This window comes from Triplophysa rosa, linkage group LG23 (genome assembly GCF_024868665.1).
Source record: "Triplophysa rosa linkage group LG23, Trosa_1v2, whole genome shotgun sequence".
Lineage (NCBI taxonomy): Eukaryota > Metazoa > Chordata > Actinopteri > Cypriniformes > Nemacheilidae > Triplophysa > Triplophysa rosa.
This window is the reverse complement of record NC_079912.1, coordinates 20,054,819-20,072,137: the sequence shown is the minus strand read 5'-3', so window position 1 is coordinate 20,072,137 and position 17,319 is coordinate 20,054,819. Positions and strand designations below refer to the sequence as shown.

The 17,319-nt window shown below is 39.8% G+C and overlaps 1 protein-coding gene across 2 annotated transcripts; it reads left to right on the top strand.

Moving 5' to 3' along the window:
• Positions 1 to 593: 593 nt before the first annotated feature.
• Positions 594 to 9,926, top strand: sbk1 (SH3 domain binding kinase 1). 2 transcript variants are annotated; one of them, XM_057322941.1, is made up of 8 exons: positions 594 to 635; positions 751 to 788; positions 1,577 to 1,708; positions 2,080 to 2,204; positions 5,945 to 6,129; positions 6,370 to 6,572; positions 6,653 to 7,434; positions 8,173 to 9,926. In XM_057322941.1, the coding sequence occupies exons 4-7, from the start codon at positions 2,164 to 2,166 to the stop codon at positions 7,424 to 7,426; spliced, it is 1,203 nt and encodes a 400-aa protein (XP_057178924.1). In that variant the 5' UTR covers positions 594 to 635; positions 751 to 788; positions 1,577 to 1,708; positions 2,080 to 2,163; the 3' UTR covers positions 7,427 to 7,434; positions 8,173 to 9,926. The 2 variants fall into 2 exon arrangements, with proteins under 2 accessions (XP_057178924.1, XP_057178925.1); XM_057322942.1 differs by lacking the exons at positions 594 to 635; positions 2,080 to 2,204 and having other exon boundaries at positions 696 to 788.
• Positions 9,927 to 17,319: the final 7,393 nt, after the last annotated feature.

Genomic DNA, 17,319 nt, shown 5'->3' with positions numbered 1-17,319 from the left:
GACAGGGGTGTTAAATACGACGAAAACAAATCAAATATACTGTAAATACTTGTCTTTTCACTCTCAGTGAGTTTTCACTCTCTGTCTTCCTCTCAATCTCGGAAAACTGCATGCAGGCTCAAGCAACGCCTTCAGATGAGATGCGTAAGAAATTAGTCCTACCAGCAAGTGCATTCCGGGACAAATACCATACAAATGTCTTGAGATAAAACATCGTAACAACGTCTTGTGGTATCAGAACAACGTCTTGTGGTGTTGTGACCGTGGTATAAGCGGAATAATTGACTCCGGTCCGTTCAATTATCGAAAGTTAATGCACACCCGAGGTGTAACGGCCACTCCGCTTCGCGTCGTGGCCGCATTACCACCTCGGGGTGTGCATTAACTTTCGATAATTGAACGGCCCGTCGTCAATTATTCCTTACTTAACATGACCTTAGTAAATAGCTGACTACTTAGGAAAATCTAAACAGGTTATGCCATAGAAAAATGTTTAACAAATTCTGTTTCAATTTGGTAAATGAGGAAAAACGTCCAAAGATGAGAGAGACAGAAAGGTCAATGGTACCGCTGTCATCACGTACAAAGAGTTTTGGCAGCTGTGATGAACTATAGCATCTGTCACTCAAACCTAGGTAATAAAGCCTTTCCTTTCATTAAATCAAAACGAACAATGTTTGACATTCCAATGACAATTCAGCGTGAAATCTGTGAAGTTCACACAATATTCTTATATTCATCTGCGAACAGAAGCTGGTTTCTGGAGGAGTACACAGGAGATCGAGAAGGTAACAGTCAGAGAAATTATTGACAATTGCTTTGTTCCAAAACCCAGCGAGCAGCTACAGAGCAGCATTTTACAGCATCACGGGAGACGTTAAATAAAGAATAATTCCACAGTTCATGCTCATTTGAAGAGCATGTTGTGTTCTAATCAAATAAATATTTTTTTGCCAAATTAAATTAGTATAAAAGCTATATTTGCAGCAGTATTTCGCTCTAGTTTTTACGTAGTGTGTCTGGAAATAAGATGTTGACCTGGATGAAATAAAGAGAAAGGAACTTAAACTAGGACAAAAAGTATTCACCATGTTAAAGCAAGATAATGTGAAAAGAGAAACTGAAAGATGATATTTTTAAACTTTCAGTGGGATACAAAATAATTCCCCCCTTTGTTCTTGAAGTGAAGTGTTACACTAAAATATATAAATATAATTCATTAAAATATATTTTTAAAAATTAAGCCAATTACAAATTAGTAAGTTCAATTGATAACTATAATTATCAACTAATTATTAGATATTTAATAAAGTATTACATTTATAATTTTTCTAATTACCAGTAATGAGAATCTAATGAGAATCATTAAAATGATAAATCACAATTCAAATTAAATCTTAATGGTGTTCGTTAAAAATATATCATTTAAATTTGTATTTTGGGGTTCTCATACGATTTAGCCAAACATACAATAACTATTCATGAGTCCAGGGTAACTCAAACACTGCACGCGCACACCTATTGTCCTTCTCTGAACCCATTCAACCTAATAAATTATTGGATGCTCTTGGCATAGGTTTGTGCGATCACATGGACACAGGAATGAGAAAATGGGTTTGGATGAGCGCATCCCATAAGGAATCCTGGATGCTGCGCGACAGAGGCGACGGGCACCAGCATCCGAACATCCAGGAGCAAACACAACGAAGTAGGTCACGCGCACGCACGCACACTCACACACACACACTCTTTCTCTCACTGACACACACACACACACACACAGACTCTCTCTCACTGACACACACGCACACACAGACTCTCTCACTGACACACACACACACACACACACCGTACATAACCGATGACTGAACATACACAACAGACTCTCAACGAGCGCTGAGAGCGCAGCATCCTTCAGAAGCGCAACGCAAACCACAGAAACACCTTTTATTCACACGAATGCTGGATAGTAAAGGAAAGCTGAGAGCAAGTGTGTTTTGTTTAAAAGAGCATTGATCCAGATATCTCTCATTGACCTGAGGCGTCCCGAGTCTTCATGAAAGTCATTCTTTGTTAAAGAACCACGCGTTTTTTACGACCTCAATGGACGAGGAATGAATTCGTAGTCACTCCGGTGTGAATCAGAGGAGACGCAGCGTTTGGATGCAGGAACATGAGGGCGCGAGACAGCAGGGCACCAGCAGGTGAGTTCAAGAGCATCCCGGAGTCTTTCATGGCTCTTTATTCATCCAGGTCATCTCAGTGTGAAACTGAAGCCGGATAACGGGATTGATTCCTTTTGTTTAAAGATGTGCACCTGGCGCCGAACAGAATTAACACACTTGCTGTACTGAACACCTTTTTTTCTTGTCTTTTTTTTGCATTGTTGGCATCACGTCATTTATGCAATTTTATGGTTGTTGTTGACGTTGAAGTTTTGACATTGTAAATTAAATTAAACTCATTTAAATTCAAATTTCTTTCTACAGACCTTTAGTTTAGAAACGAAAAATTATGGATTATTAATCATACTGTATACCCAATAATAAATACTATAGCATACATACTATACTATTTACTATAGTAAACAAAATCTATATATTATTTTTAACCTACAGTAAATATCAAATGACTGTATGCTACAGTAGCCTATTAAAAAATACAAATTTACCAAAAATACTTCAGTATACTACAGTATTTAACATTTATATCAAAACATGAAATGTGTTTTCAGTACAAACATTGGCAGCTCTAAAAATGAAAAAGAAAGATTAGTGAAAAATTCATTTAATTGGATTAATATAAATACATTGCACTACAAAATGACTTTACAGGTAGTGATTTTTTCCGTATTGTTCGCAGTGCTTGTATGAGGACATGTGGCAATTACATGGTGTTCAAGATTTCATGTTTGTGAGTGTTAGTAAGGACTGTTGTGTCAGAGGTCAGAGGTCACCTTGACCTCAACCTGTGCTTACTTTGGGTCATTGAGGTAGAGATTGAACAAGGATAACCGTAATGGTTATCACAGGAGATTGCTCAAAAATGTATGAAAAGAAGCAAGTGCAGGTGGTAGATTATTGTTGGTGCTGCTAGACCTTAGTGCTGCATTCGATACCATTGACCACAGCACACTCCTACATAGACTCGAAAATTATGTCGGCATTAAGGGAATAGCTTTGAAATGGTTTAAATCTTACTTATCCGACCGTTTTCAATTTGTAGCAATAAACAATGAGGTGTCACGCAAATCGCAAGTCCAGTACGGTGTACCACAGGGCTCAGTCTTAGGGCCTCTGCTCTTCGCATTATACATGCTACCTCTAGGAGATATAATAAAGCGACACGGAGTTAGCTTTCACTGTTATGCTGATGATACTCAACTTTATATTTCCTCGAAGCCTCATGAAACACAGCAGTTCCATCGAATAATGGAATGCATAGTCGATATAAAAAACTGGATGAGTAACAACTTTTTATTACTGAACTCGGACAAAACGGAAGTGTTACTTATTGGACCGAAAACTGCTATAAGTAACAACCAAGAATACTGTTTAACTATTGACGGATGTTCCATAAAACCCTCGTCGTCAGCAAAGAATCTTGGCGTTCTATTCGATAGTAATCTGTCATTTGAGAGCCACGTCGCCAACACCTGTAAAATTGCGTTTTTCCATCTTAAGAATATATCTAAACTACGTCATATGCTGTCAATCGCAGATGCAGAGAAGTTAATTCATGCATTCATGACATCAAGACTAGATTACTGTAATGCACTGTTAGGTGGTTGCCCTGCAGGCTTATTACAAAAACTCCAATTGGTCCAAAACGCGGCAGCTCGAGTTCTTACACGTACAAAAAAGTATGAACATATTAGCCCGGTTCTGTCAACCTTGCACTGGTTACCTATAAAGCATCGCGTTAACTTTAAAATCTTGCTTATTACCTATAAAGCCTTACATGGTTTAGCTCCTCAGTACTTGAATGAACTCCTTTTGTATTACAGTCCTTCACGTGCATTACGCTCTCAGGCGTCCTGTCAGTTGGTAATACCTAGAATTTCAAAATCAAGTGCAGGTGGTAGATCCTTTTCCTATCTAGCGCCTAAACTTTGGAATAGTCTTCCCTGCACTGTCCGGGAGGCAGACACACTCTGTCAGTTTAAATCTAGACTAAAGACGCATCTTTTTAATCTTGCATACACTACTCTTCCATAATATAAATCTTCAGAGGGTTTAGGCTGCATTAGTTAGATCAACCGGAACCAAAAACACAACTGATGTACTTGTTGCATCAAAGAGTACAGAACAGTACTCTACTCTCAGCCAGTCTTGTCTCATTGTTCCAAGGTTACCACAGCGAGCAGGATGCAGTTCATGGCCTGACCTGATGGTAGAGCGGAGAATGGGAAGTGGGGACCTGACAAGAGCTGAGATGATAGAGCTGGATAAAGAAGGACGCGGTCTCTTGACATGTCTTCACCACAAAATTTCAAATGCTATTAGATTATTAATGATAATCTTAAACTATAATTTATTTTATTATTAAGTTTATTTATTTTATTTAGCCTTGTTGTGCAAGCTCTCTGGAGCTTGTGCAGAGGCAGCAGCTTTTGCCAGAGGGGAACTGGAATCCCCTGGTTGGGCCTGGGTTCTCCTGAGGTTTTTTTTCTCGATTAGAGTTTTGGGTTCCTCGCCACCGTTTGCATACTGTTTTTGCACTATCTGCCTGACCGGGGGGGCTGCTTTAGAATTTTAAAGTTTTACTTAATTAATATTGCATATAGGAATTTATTATCTGTTATATTTGACCTGTGCTTCTCTCTCCTTTATCCTAAATGTGTGCTCTCACTGAGCGTGTGTGTGTGTGCGTACTTGTCTGTGTACGTACGTGTGTGTGTGTGTGTGTGTGTGTGTGTGTGTGTCTGTGTGTGTGGGTGCGTGTGTGTGGAGTGTTTTGTGTGTGGGTGTGTTTGTCTTCTGTGTTTTCAACCTTTTCTTGTTTTTGCAGGTACAACTTTGATTGTTTTGCTTGTAGTCAATGTGTCTCATGTACAGCTGCTTTGTAACAATGAAAATTGTAAAAGCGCTATATAAATAAAGTTGAGTTGAGTTGAGAAGCAGATTTTTATATTATGATTTTTTTCAAACAATGTATTCTACCATTGGAGGTACTGTAACCAGGGACAGGTGATTCAGTGCAGTAAAAACACACATGCATGGTATCAGAAGAAGGCAATGACCTCTAGACAAAATGGAGCAGTTCCTAAATCAGTCCAAGACTAAACTTGCCATGATGTACTTGGGTTTCAGCACCCAGAGCTTCTGTGAGGTCACTGTAGTGTGTTCTGAACGCAGGGTAATGTGAGACAGCCACTGTTGTTGTTCTCAGTGTATCACGGTTGATTGGTTAGAGGAGGATCTTGTTGCTAGACGATACGCTGCGTGCTGTCTCTATGCATGAAGCTGATAACTTGACGTCTCGTTCTAGGTCAGTGGTTTGTTCCCGTGAGCTTTTAGACATCCCAGCTGTGATTTAACAAGTGCCCTTTACTGTTGTTTACTGAAATATTTCTGAAGGTTTGACTGCTTCATCCGAGAACATCAACAACGTGAATCAGAGAAGAGAAATGCAAGAAAAAGAAAAACAATGCAAACATTTTGAACGCTTCAGAGGAAAATGTTACTCAGAGGTTGCAGCTTTATAACTCAGGAGATTTGATGGAGTTCTCAGTTGGGTTTCATTTGGTCTCAGATGTTTCTACGAAAATAGCTTGAGGTGTAAAATGAATGTAGATTGTAAAGGTAAAATAATCAGGATTTGGTTCAATTTAATGAGAAATGTGTTCATATTGAAATATTGAAGAGTTAAGCAATATTTTCCCTTGCTCTCCCTTTACTCTCATTGATATCTAGGAGAAATAATGAATTTGCATTTCTTTTAGTGCCCAGGTTGGGGTCCCCCCAGAGGGGCGGGGCAGCAGTACGGGTGGGGCCCCGGTCGAGGACATGCAGGCACTGTCAATCACTTCTCTCTCCGCTTCTGAGGTAGAGCAACAGTTCGAACTGATTGGTCTTTTGGGGAAGGGCACGTACGGCAAAGTTGACCTGGTTGTGCACCGGAAACAGGGTGAGTTTGCATGAATGTGGTATGACACCAAGTTTAAACAAAGCTTACTAAGAATCTGTGTGCTGCTGTATATTTGAAATCCTCTGAAGTCAAACGAACAGGCCAAAAAGTGTATCATTTACGTTTCAACCAAATACAAATAATAAAGTAAATGATATGTTAGTATTACTGTATATTGGAAATATTTATTAATATTATATTTTGCACACTTGTCATATCATTTGTTATTATGTGTTTCAGGCACTAAACTGGCCCTGAAGTACGTGAATAAAAACAAAACAAAGTTGCGGAGTTTTCTGCGTGAATACAGTCTGATGACTGCGCTGGGCTGCAGCCCATTTATCATCAAAGTTCTGAATGTTCTGTTCGAGACCGAGGAGAGCTACGTGTTTGGCCAGGAATATGCGCCTGCAGGAGACCTGTTTGACATCATCCCACCTCAGGTATGACATCATCACTATGACATCATCAACACCTAATTCAGCTTGTGATGTGAAAACTGTGATTCTCCATCCCGTCTCAGGCCGGTTTGCCAGAAGATATGGTCAAGCGCTGTGTTCAACAGCTGGGTTTGGCTCTGGACTTCATGCACAGCAAAAGTCTGGTCCATCGTGACGTAAAGCCAGAAAACGTCCTCCTCTTCGATCGTGAGTGCCGACGTGTGAAATTGGCAGATTTGGGAATGACGCGCCGGACGGGCAGCCGAATCAAGCGGATCAGTGGCACTATCCCCTACACTGCCGCCGAGGTGTGCCAGGCCTCCATATCGGAGGGAATTATAGTGGCGACCACACAGGACGTCTGGGCCTTCGGAGTTTTGCTGTTTTGCATGCTTACGGGAAACTTTCCTTGGGAAGTTGCGTTGCCTAGCGACGCATTTTTTTCTGAGTTCCAGCGTTGGCAGAGAGGGGCGTGTCCGCCCGGTGCTGTACCGTCACAATGGCGGCGTTTTTCTGACGATGCGTTACGCATGTTCAACCGGCTGTTAGCGCTGGAGCCTGAGCGTCGCTGTGGCGTTAAAGACGTGTTCTACTTTCTAAAATACCACCTGCTGAATCATCACCGCCGCAGAGCTTCCTGTAGGGCGTTTAGGGGAGGTTCCAACTGTTGCTCTGCCCACAGACACACGGAGCCCTCTCCTCCTTCGGGCACTTCCTGTCTACGCCCCACCCCCCTTAAACGTAGCATCCTGTCCGAGCCTCATTCTTCCCGGGAGGAATCCTCCAAAAGCCCGTCTCCAAATCGCCAAGACAAGAGTAAAGTGATGATGACCACGCCCATTGAAATTTGCGTATGAAGCCACAGGTTAATAAATCTCACAATATACATTTTTAAATGGAGAAGGTCGCAATATTACGTTTAAACTTGTAAAAGGATGAAAACAAGTTCCATATTTCACGATTGGAGTCCAGCCATTTTCTCACAGGAATTTATAACTATTATACAAGGTGGCAAATTGGTATGAGTTTGTACGATTTGAATCATACAGAAACATAGGATTATTAAATAAAATGCAATACTCTTAACCTAACAGGTGTGAAGCAGATCATACAAAAATGCAGGCATGAGACCATCCACATTCCTACGAATGAGCCGCCTCGTAAAATACTTATGAACTGCAACAGATCTTTATCAAAAACATTACACGAGGACTTTGATAAGGATCTGTTAGAAATACAAACAGTGTTCATGGATTTGTTGCTTTCAAAATGAACCTCAAAGTTTTAAAGGCAGAGTTCATCCAAATCATGAAAATCTGCCGACATCGATGTGGTTCCAAACTTGTGCGACAAGTACAGAAATATTGCAGAATGCTCTTGTCCAGGCTGTCAAGGACAAGGCCTGTATTCCCGGTCCTCCAAAGCCATATGGTGTGAGAAATGCAAAGAGCTTTTAATGCCAATGTTTATTCTGGCATCGTATGGCTTTGGTATGGCTGTCATATCCCCTTTAAACTTTTGTGGAGCATGATACCCCCACATATACACCAGATCATTCTGAAAATGTCTTATTTTCTTCAACATTTCTTCTTTTGTGTTTCAGATTAGAATCATTTGAGTTTGGATCAGCGAATCTTCATTTTGGGATAAAATGCGTCTTTCTCCCGTTTCAGATTTTTGTAGGCATTTCACTTTTCTACAGTGCTCTGAACTGAAATTCCAACACCATCTTCTCTGTAGGAGACAAAGAATCTTTGCTTTGACTTTTAAACCAGCCTATTATCATACAGTATGTGTGCACCAAAAGGAAACGATATATTTTATACTGGATTTTTATGTTTTACTAAACCATGCAGAACTACATGCCCGATGACAGCCACTGTCTAGTGGTCAAAGAGACGGAGGATTTGATCTGTTTCCAAAGCTTCCTTTATTGTTCATGTCGTGTTTTTGAAGAGTAAGAACACAGCCTCCTTTAGATTACAGGGACTTTATTATGTGCTTGTACTTGTTGTGTGTGTATTTCTAAGAGATCTTTGAAGAAATGAGGTTAATTTTCGTGGGATCTTGAATGTCTCGAGCGACACCAGTTTCTGTGTTCTCATAGAATGGGTCAGTTAGGTAAAAGAAGCCTCAAGGGCTTTTCAAGAACATCTGCTCCACAGAACATCGTGACATTACTTTGTCAGCTAGAGCTAATGATTCTAAAGAAACTCTGTTTAGTCTTACTTTAAAGTTTACATAGGATGCGTTTTAGATATTGAGTTAGATGGTAGAGAACTCTTACAATGTTTGAGGATAGATGTGTTGCAAAAGAGCACAAGCACCTTTATCATCATCAACACACTGAAAAGACTAAATGAAATACAAATATGTGCAAATGTTAACTGTGACTTGTTAGCTATAAGAGCAGTCATTTTTAATATACTAGTTTATAGTCCATCGGTTGAATCGGTGAGTTCAGACGACCTTGAAGTATCCACTTCACAAGGAACTAAAGGTGTTTTTAAAGAATGAATACATATATATGAAACTGGATGTTGTGTAGCTGCCATACAAGTTGTCATACAGTAGATTGTTTTGATTGATAAGCAGCTGATTAAACTGTTTAAACGCACAGCAAAATGTCTCTTAATGTTTTTAGTAGTTTTTAGTGACCACTTCTCTGTAAAGATGAAGAAATGATTTCTCCAGATTCCTGTTGGTAGTAAATCGTTGCTTGACATCATAATTGTTATGAACTCATCAGGGGTTCCTGATGGATCAAGCTCCCATGGTTCTGTTTGCCAGTCACATTCACATATTTATTCTACCCCACCCATTGATAACATGCCCTCCGAATGTCAAAACTGGATCAAATGTGATTTTATCGAGTTTTCTACTTGAGTGGTTTAAGAGGAAAATGTTATTGCATATGGAGTTCTCAGATGTGTTTAATTTGAGTAGATTAGTCTCATAAAGTTGTTAAAGTAAATGAAGAGTATGGTGGTATAAAATGAATGTAGATGGTAGCGGTGAATCAAACTGGATTTGGGTCAATTTGATGAGAAATGTTAACGTTCATCTTCAGTAATATTGACTTTTGACAAATCTGAACTCAGTTTGAGACATTATTGAGATCACTTCTGAAACTCTATGACAGACACATTTAGGAGATTTCTGACCCTTTTACACAGAAGAAATATCTGAGACACAGACGCAAAAGTTTCCATTTGCTCTCCATTTCATCTCACTGATATAATTGAATAATTATAGAATTAATTGAGAAATAATTGAGACAAAGAGATTTCATCTGCTTCTGATTTTTCTTATTATGGGGTTTGGAAATTATTTATGAAATGCAGATTTACCTCCATTATCTTTAACTTCTATCTTGTTTTGTTACTCAGAATCAACTATACTGATATTAATAAACATCTGTCAAAAATATAAGAAAAAGTACAGTACCGTATGAGTTTATTCAATTTATTCAACATTTTGTGGTTGGTTGGTTGCAGTGAGCTCATGTAAATATTTACAGTGTAGTAGAGTCAATATTTAGTCATGGTGGTGTGAATATTTAATTCCTGGGCTTTGTTCCATCCACTAAAGTCAGAATTCTCTCATCTATGTTTGTTTACAGATTATCTGCCATCTGGAATGAAGCAGTTGAGCAAAAACCAACAAAGCCATTTTTAATGCACTGTTTAGTGTAGTCACAAGAAAATAAAGGTTCCTTAAAGGTTCTTCGTCAGCTTGTATTGTTCCGTAAAGAAGATCAACAGAACCTTTCATGTTCGGAAAATCTTCACCATCACCAGACTGCAAAACAGTACTGTATGAAAGAAAGGATTCTTGACTAAAGGTTCTTTGGGGAACCAAAAAATGGTTCTTCTATAACATCACTGCAAAGAACCTTCTATAGGACTCTTACTTAAGAGTGTTCCGTTTTAGCTCGATCAATAGCATCATTCATCATTCACTTTTGTGTCTAGACGTGTGTGTGTGTCTTTATCCCTGTAGATGGTTCTATCATGCATGCACGGTGAGATGAAATTTAAAAGGCGTTTTGTGTGTATTTTGAATCATCTGATGATAGTCAGACATCATTACAGACGTGAGATCTACAGATGTCTGCCGCAGCCGTTCTTTCTCTGGCCTTTTTGCCTTCTTACTTAACTCATCTTTTTATCCGACTTGTCTTCTCGCATGATGCCGGTTATCTGAAGGTGAGTAAACTGGGTCTCTCTCGCTCTGATATAAAACTCTAATGAGTCATTTCAGAGAGCAAATGAATAAATGCACAATTAGACTGCAGGGAGTTTTCGTGGATAACTGAGTAGACTCTAGCTGCCAGACAATGTAAGAGAGTGTTGTTTAATCCGTGTGTGTTTGATGTGGGTAATGCTCACGAGCTCATTAAGTTGTGGTGATAAGAAGTGCTCGGATTCAGTCACAAGGGAGTTCAAGAGAAGAAAGAATGAACAGAAAGAGGACAAATGCAGATTAGGGCAAAAGGACCTCGCTCCGAATCCCTCAAATATCCCAGAGTAATGAAACGCATACAAATGAGGACTCAAAGCAAAAGGGACCTGTTTCATCTCTCTGGGGAATTTAGTGAGAACAAGTCGTCTTAACGTCTTAAAACCCTCTGTCCTATAAAAACGCTTTAATCTTTGTCGGATGTACAAGCTGCACAGGTACACTCTTAAAAACAAAAGTGCTTAAAAGGTTCTTCACAGTGATGCTGTCAAAGAACCATTTTTGGTTCCACAAAGAACCGTCATCTCTTTATAACTTTTTCACCACAAAGAAAGGTTCTTCAGGTGTTTTTTGAAGCACCCTTATTTTTGTAGATCAGCATAGTGGGTCATATAGTCAAAACGATGTTATAAAAAATGCTTCATTTTCCACTTAGCAAAATTTGATTGATTCTAAATGGGATTTGAGATTATCAGTTTTTACGGCAGTCTTTTATTTTTCACATGTTTTCTTGAGAAAACCTGTAAGAATTGTTTGTTTTCCACTCTTTAATCAGGCGTAACTGTGACCTTTTAGGAATTTAATGGATAATTCACTTTTCAACCCGACACAGACAAACAAAGGTTCATTATCCAGTTTAATGCATGTAATTAAAACTCCACTGATGAGTTCCACTCGTGTTGTATTCGTTCGAGACCGAAGCTGACAGACGGACACACTGTCATGGGACTGATTATGGAAAGGTTGTCTGTTTATCTCAGTTTTGTTTCTCACGGACAACATTAAGTATATCAGTTGCAGGTTGTCTGATATTGCATTTTAAGACTAGAGTCAAATAAAAAACATTCAAGCTTCATACACGTCTAATCCTGCAATGTTGTCGTGCTATAGGTCTACTATAATTTAGGCCTATTTTTATCTCATTTCTTATTTTGCTTGTTGCAAACCAGCTTTAGATCAAGGCATAGTTACTGTAGTAAAGAGATATAATGATGAAAAATAAATAAGGTTTCATTGCAGTTTTTTAGACTGATAAAACTTAACTGATGTTTTATAAGTGATCACATATTTTTATTCTAGAAATCCAGAGAACATCTCTCTGAAGTTGCTATGTCATAGCCCAAGAGGTCTTAAAGTCAAAGTTCACCCAAAACTAAAAATTCCGTCATCATTTACTCACCCTTTTGTCACTTCAAACATGTATGACTTTCCTGCTTCTGCAGAAGACAAAAGAAGATATTGTGAAAAATGATATTAAATGGACCCCATTCACTTGCATTGGTTTTGTGTTGGTACTATAGAAGTGAATGGGGTCCAGTGCTGTCCGGTTACCGGCTTATAGGTTTGAAATGACAAGAGGTTGAGTAAATGATGACAGAAATTTCATTTTTGGGTGAACTGTCACGCAATAACACTAAACAGCTGTGAAATTAATATGGATAGCACAGGTCACTTCATTTGATTTAGAAAAAAAGTGCCAAAATTTGTGCATGAAATACTAGAGGAGGCATCACGTTACTGATTACTACGTGTTCTTTTCTTATAAGAATATGAGCAAATCAAATTCCCAATTTAAGCTAATCACTGTCTATAGGTAAAACAATTGAGATATTAAAAGAATCTCATTTGTGATTTTATTTTTCTACTTAAAGTTAAATGACACGAATACGATATATCAGGGAATTCTTCATAGATTATCATGTAAATAGCATAGTAAATATTATAAATATAGAGGGTATGCACGTGTAGTCACTTTCCCAGGTGAACACGCCGGAACGCGCCTGCTTGAGTGGTAAAACACTGGGCAAAATGAATGGTTACAACATCATTAAACGCAATTCCGCGCAACATTTGAGTGTCTAAGAGCACCTGATTCCTTTGTAAGTCACAAGGTTGTCGTAAGGATCACCGTCGAGTCCAGCTGCTTGTAGTTTCAGCAAATAATTGCGTGTTTTAGTCCCGGTTTTTGTTCCTCCTATTGAATGCAGCCATTTTGCCTTAGTTTTACCACTCAAGGGAGCGTGTCCAGGCGTGTTCACGTGGGGAAGTGACGTCAATGCATACCCTCTATAGTAATCACAGTATAAGGAAGTGTTTATTTTTAAGAGTGTGTGTGACGAGGTAGGCGTGACGAGAGCCGTGGGAGGAGGAAGCGAGGCCGGGACGCGATTGATAATGAGTGTCAGCTGGGCGTCGTTCCGGCCTCGCTTCCTCCTCCCACGGCTCTCGTCACGCCTCCCTCGTCACAGTGTATTATCTGATAATATCACTGTATACCATGGTCTCACTGCTATACTTTTTGACAGTTGTGTGCGAGAGCTTGATTTTTTAATGTGAACACACGAACGAATGCATGACTGCGACCACGCACGCACGCGCACGCACGCACACGCACACACACGCACGCACACGCACACACACGCACGCGCACGCACGCGCACACACGCACGCACACACGCACGCACGCACGCACGCACACACACACACACACACACACACTCTTTAATAAAAAAACTACACAACCAGAGTAAATCAGCTACACACGCAACACACACACACACACGACTATCCCCGTGGGGACAGTCCATAGGCGTAATGTTTTTATACTGTACAAACTGTATATTCTATCCCCTATCCCTAACCCTATCCCTAAACCTAAAGATCATAGAACACTTTTTGCATTTTTAGATTTGTAAAAAATATTGTTCTGTACAATTTATAAGCTTTTTTGCCCCTGGGGACCTCAATTTTGTTCCCCACGGTGACAGGAGTCCCCATGTGTTGGTGTGCATTCAGGTTTAGGTCCCCACCGGGATATACAAACATGAACCTACACACACACACACACACGCACACGCACGCACACGCACACACACACGCACACGCACACACACACACACACACACACACACACACACACACACACACACGCACGCACACGCACACACACACACAGACACACACAAACATAATCAGGGAGAGTCTAAGGCATTTCCATGGCAACCACTGCAGGCAACTTCCAGTTTTGGTTCACTGATGTATTTAATAATAATCTCACTTTCTAGCCTCCTATACTTCTCTCATATTCTCCTGTTCTCTCCTGCTGGACTTCAATCATGTTTTCTCTTCACAGAAAAACGATGAACGTTAATTAACCACCATCCAGAACATCAATACATCCCAGCACGCACACGTCCACCTAAAACATATCCTGCTTTCTTTCAGTTTTCTGTGTTGCTTATAACTACCCTTACGTATGGGATGCTTGAACATGAACAATACCTCAAAACTGTGAGTTTTCTACATCCAATTTCTGGATAATAAAACAGGGAAAATAATCATATATATTTAAACTGAATGAGAGTCCAGAACATCACAGAGGCGAGATGGCGAGGCTCTTTTGACTTTAAGCAACCACATTGAAAATATCAAAAAAACAAAGAAACATATCAACACCCTAGCAACCGCATAGCATTGCCTTGGCAACCACACGGAACACCCTAACGTTGTGGCAGTGAGTTTATCTTCAGCTGGCAGTAAAATGTTCACGTGATTGAAAAGTGTTTGTGTGATTAAAAATGGCGAAGCTCCTCGATAAACCGTGAGGTCCTTCTCAATTTCCTATCATCTCTCGCTCACTTCGTCTCGGCATTGCTGTTTAGCATCCTTCATGAAACTCAGGTTTAGTTAGTGAAACCCCAAGAGATGAGCAGTGAGAGAGAGAGAGAGAGAGAGAGAGAGAGAGAGAGAGAGAGAGAGAGAGAGAGAGAGAGAGAGAGCGGGGCGAGTCTGCCTACTCACACGCAGATTGTCATTCTTCAAAATTCGATTATAATAATCTGAAATTGCTTACTGCCATCAAAGACTTTTTACTTTGTAATGAAAAGAACATTTCAAACTTTTCATATGGGCATTGCCTTAATATTCTAGGTGTTGAAAAAAGGGATGGGGCTCTACATTATTTTTCAAGGTCAAAGTCTCTCTTGTGCTGTATTATTAGCCAAAGTCTGATAGATTTCAGATAAACACACGAGAACAAATTGTCCAGTTATCCCTAAAGTGGGTTACCGATATCTGTGCTGTTTTTAGATTCCCCAACCCAACTGTGCATTCTTCTTTAAAACACATGCGTAAGTTGACGTCATAGTCAGATCTCAATGTTAAAATGCAATCCATTACACTCGTTGGCTTGACTATAAAATTCTTATTTTTATAAGTGATATCCACTGGCCATTCGTTAATATGCCCCTCCTACTTCTCAACTTCCTTGCATTTGCATTTGTCTGACAAGAAATTACATGCAGCGAATACATCTGAACACAGTCCGAAAGGTCATTTTGTTTGCTCATCATGACAGTTTGTGTAGAATTGTTTCTGAAATGATAAAGTTGAAAACCCCCGTTCAACCCACACCTGACATTTCCTCATTTCCTCTGCTCCACTTTTTATTTCTCTCCCTCTCGGAAGGAAAATAGAACAGTGTTCTCCCATGAGCCTTCTGGGCCAGACAGAAGATTTATTACCTGAGCCGCTATCTGAATGATGGATTAGGCACTAAGGGTTGGTTATTTTAGATCAGGAGTCTTCAACTAAAATCGCTTGAGGTCCAGTAAACGAACCCACCTTACCAGCCGAGGTCCAGACAATTAAATACCTAAAAATATGAATTTATGGTTTTTGGCAGACCAAAGAAATAAACTTGTCTTTTCATATCTATACGATGGCATTACAATGTCTGACAACAATATAATGAAGGAAAATGTGCAAAATGCCCTAATCTCTAAACCTGCACTGAACATACATTCATTTCAACATGAACAACTTTAAAAGAAAACTAAAGTGTTGTTTTCTGCTGAACTGAGATTAACAAATAGCAGCATCAAGTTGTGACTGATCATCCTCTGATAACATTTCAGCTCTTCTGGTGGCTGTTGCAGCTGAAGGCCCCCCCCCCCCTTCAGCTGCAACAGCCACCAGAAGAGCTGAAATGCTGAAATGAAAGGGGGTTGTTTAATATTTTCTTTTAGTTCATGTCTTTATTTTCCTTCTAAAAGTGTTTCACACGCAGCCTCCATGCACTCTTTTATTATTTTCCCATCAGTAAAGGGCTTGTTATGTTTTCCTAAGATCCACTGTATTCTTTTGGAACATTCATATGCTGGTTGTTGGGCGGTAAGCGAGAGAGGGAGGACCCGTGTAGATCGCTCCTACTGGGCTTTGAGCTAATATATTTTCCGTGTCCTTACCTTGGACTGCTGCGGGCAAGTTTCTAGTGTCTCTGTCTAATTTCATAATGCCGTTTACGGTTTCCACTTTTGACAACCGCTACAGACTCCGACCAAATGAGACAAACCGGTCTCGTGCATGTCGATGCATGAAGAATAAATGCAAATCTCTCGAGCCATTCATCTCGGAAAACATGGTTTTCAGCGTCAACTTTTCTAACTTTTGAAAAGGACATTGTTTTTCAGTCACTGAGAGCTACGTCTGCGCACTGTGCAGCGAGTCTGCCTCTATGTGTCGGCTCTCTTCACTCATCGACGTCTGAACGTAGCAACAGTGCGCGCCGCATATGTTAACTGTCCGTGGCGACGTAGGACCCAAACTGCTACTGAGCGGACCTTGATGTGCCTGGTATAAATTTAATTGCATTAGAATATAATGTTAGGCGTTCATTTATTTATTATGTCAAAAGGCTTTGAGGTCCAGACGGACGCATCTCGCGGTCCGCATTCGGACCGGAGTCTGCTAGTTGGTGACCCCTGTTTTAGATGGTAGGATGCCCAGAAGAGAACATGCAGGTAAAAAGGAAACAGGGTTTTAGTGCACTGGATGCGTCCCGATAAATCTGCGTTATCTGTCCCAAAATCATATAAGAAACCGATCAAAAGTTTAGGGTATTTACTCATTTTTTATGTTTCTTCCACATTTTAGAATAATAGTAGCCTAAAATTAACAAAGTTTAACAATAACTTTAGCCTTCTAGCACTGAAATTATAATCCCACCCTCTATGTCAGGGGTGCCCAGACTTTTTTGCGTGATGATCTACTTTTAAAATGGTAAACCTGATAAGATCTACCAACTAAAAAACACATTATAACACATTCAACACATTTATTTATTTTTTAATTACACTTCTAATGTGTATTCTCTACATGGAATTCAACAATGCAAAACAATGTTCAGTGCTGCTATCATTAATTTTAACATTAAACTCAAAACATCTACAGCACAACAGATTACAATAGCCAGGCCATGTACCTTATTCTGATGACTTGCACTGAATTG

What these genes read in the sequence shown, in the direction of transcription:
- sbk1 (XM_057322941.1), top strand. Translation starts at nt 2,164, where the DNA reads ATGCAGGAACATGAGGGCGCGAGACAGCAGGGCACCAGCAG. An exon ending in GGTTGTGCACCGGAAACAGG is followed by an intron (nt 6,130 to 6,369) that starts GTGAGTTTGCAT and finishes TATGTGTTTCAG; the next exon opens with GCACTAAACTGGCCCTGAAG. An exon ending in TTGACATCATCCCACCTCAG is followed by an intron (nt 6,573 to 6,652) that starts GTATGACATCAT and finishes ATCCCGTCTCAG; the next exon opens with GCCGGTTTGCCAGAAGATAT.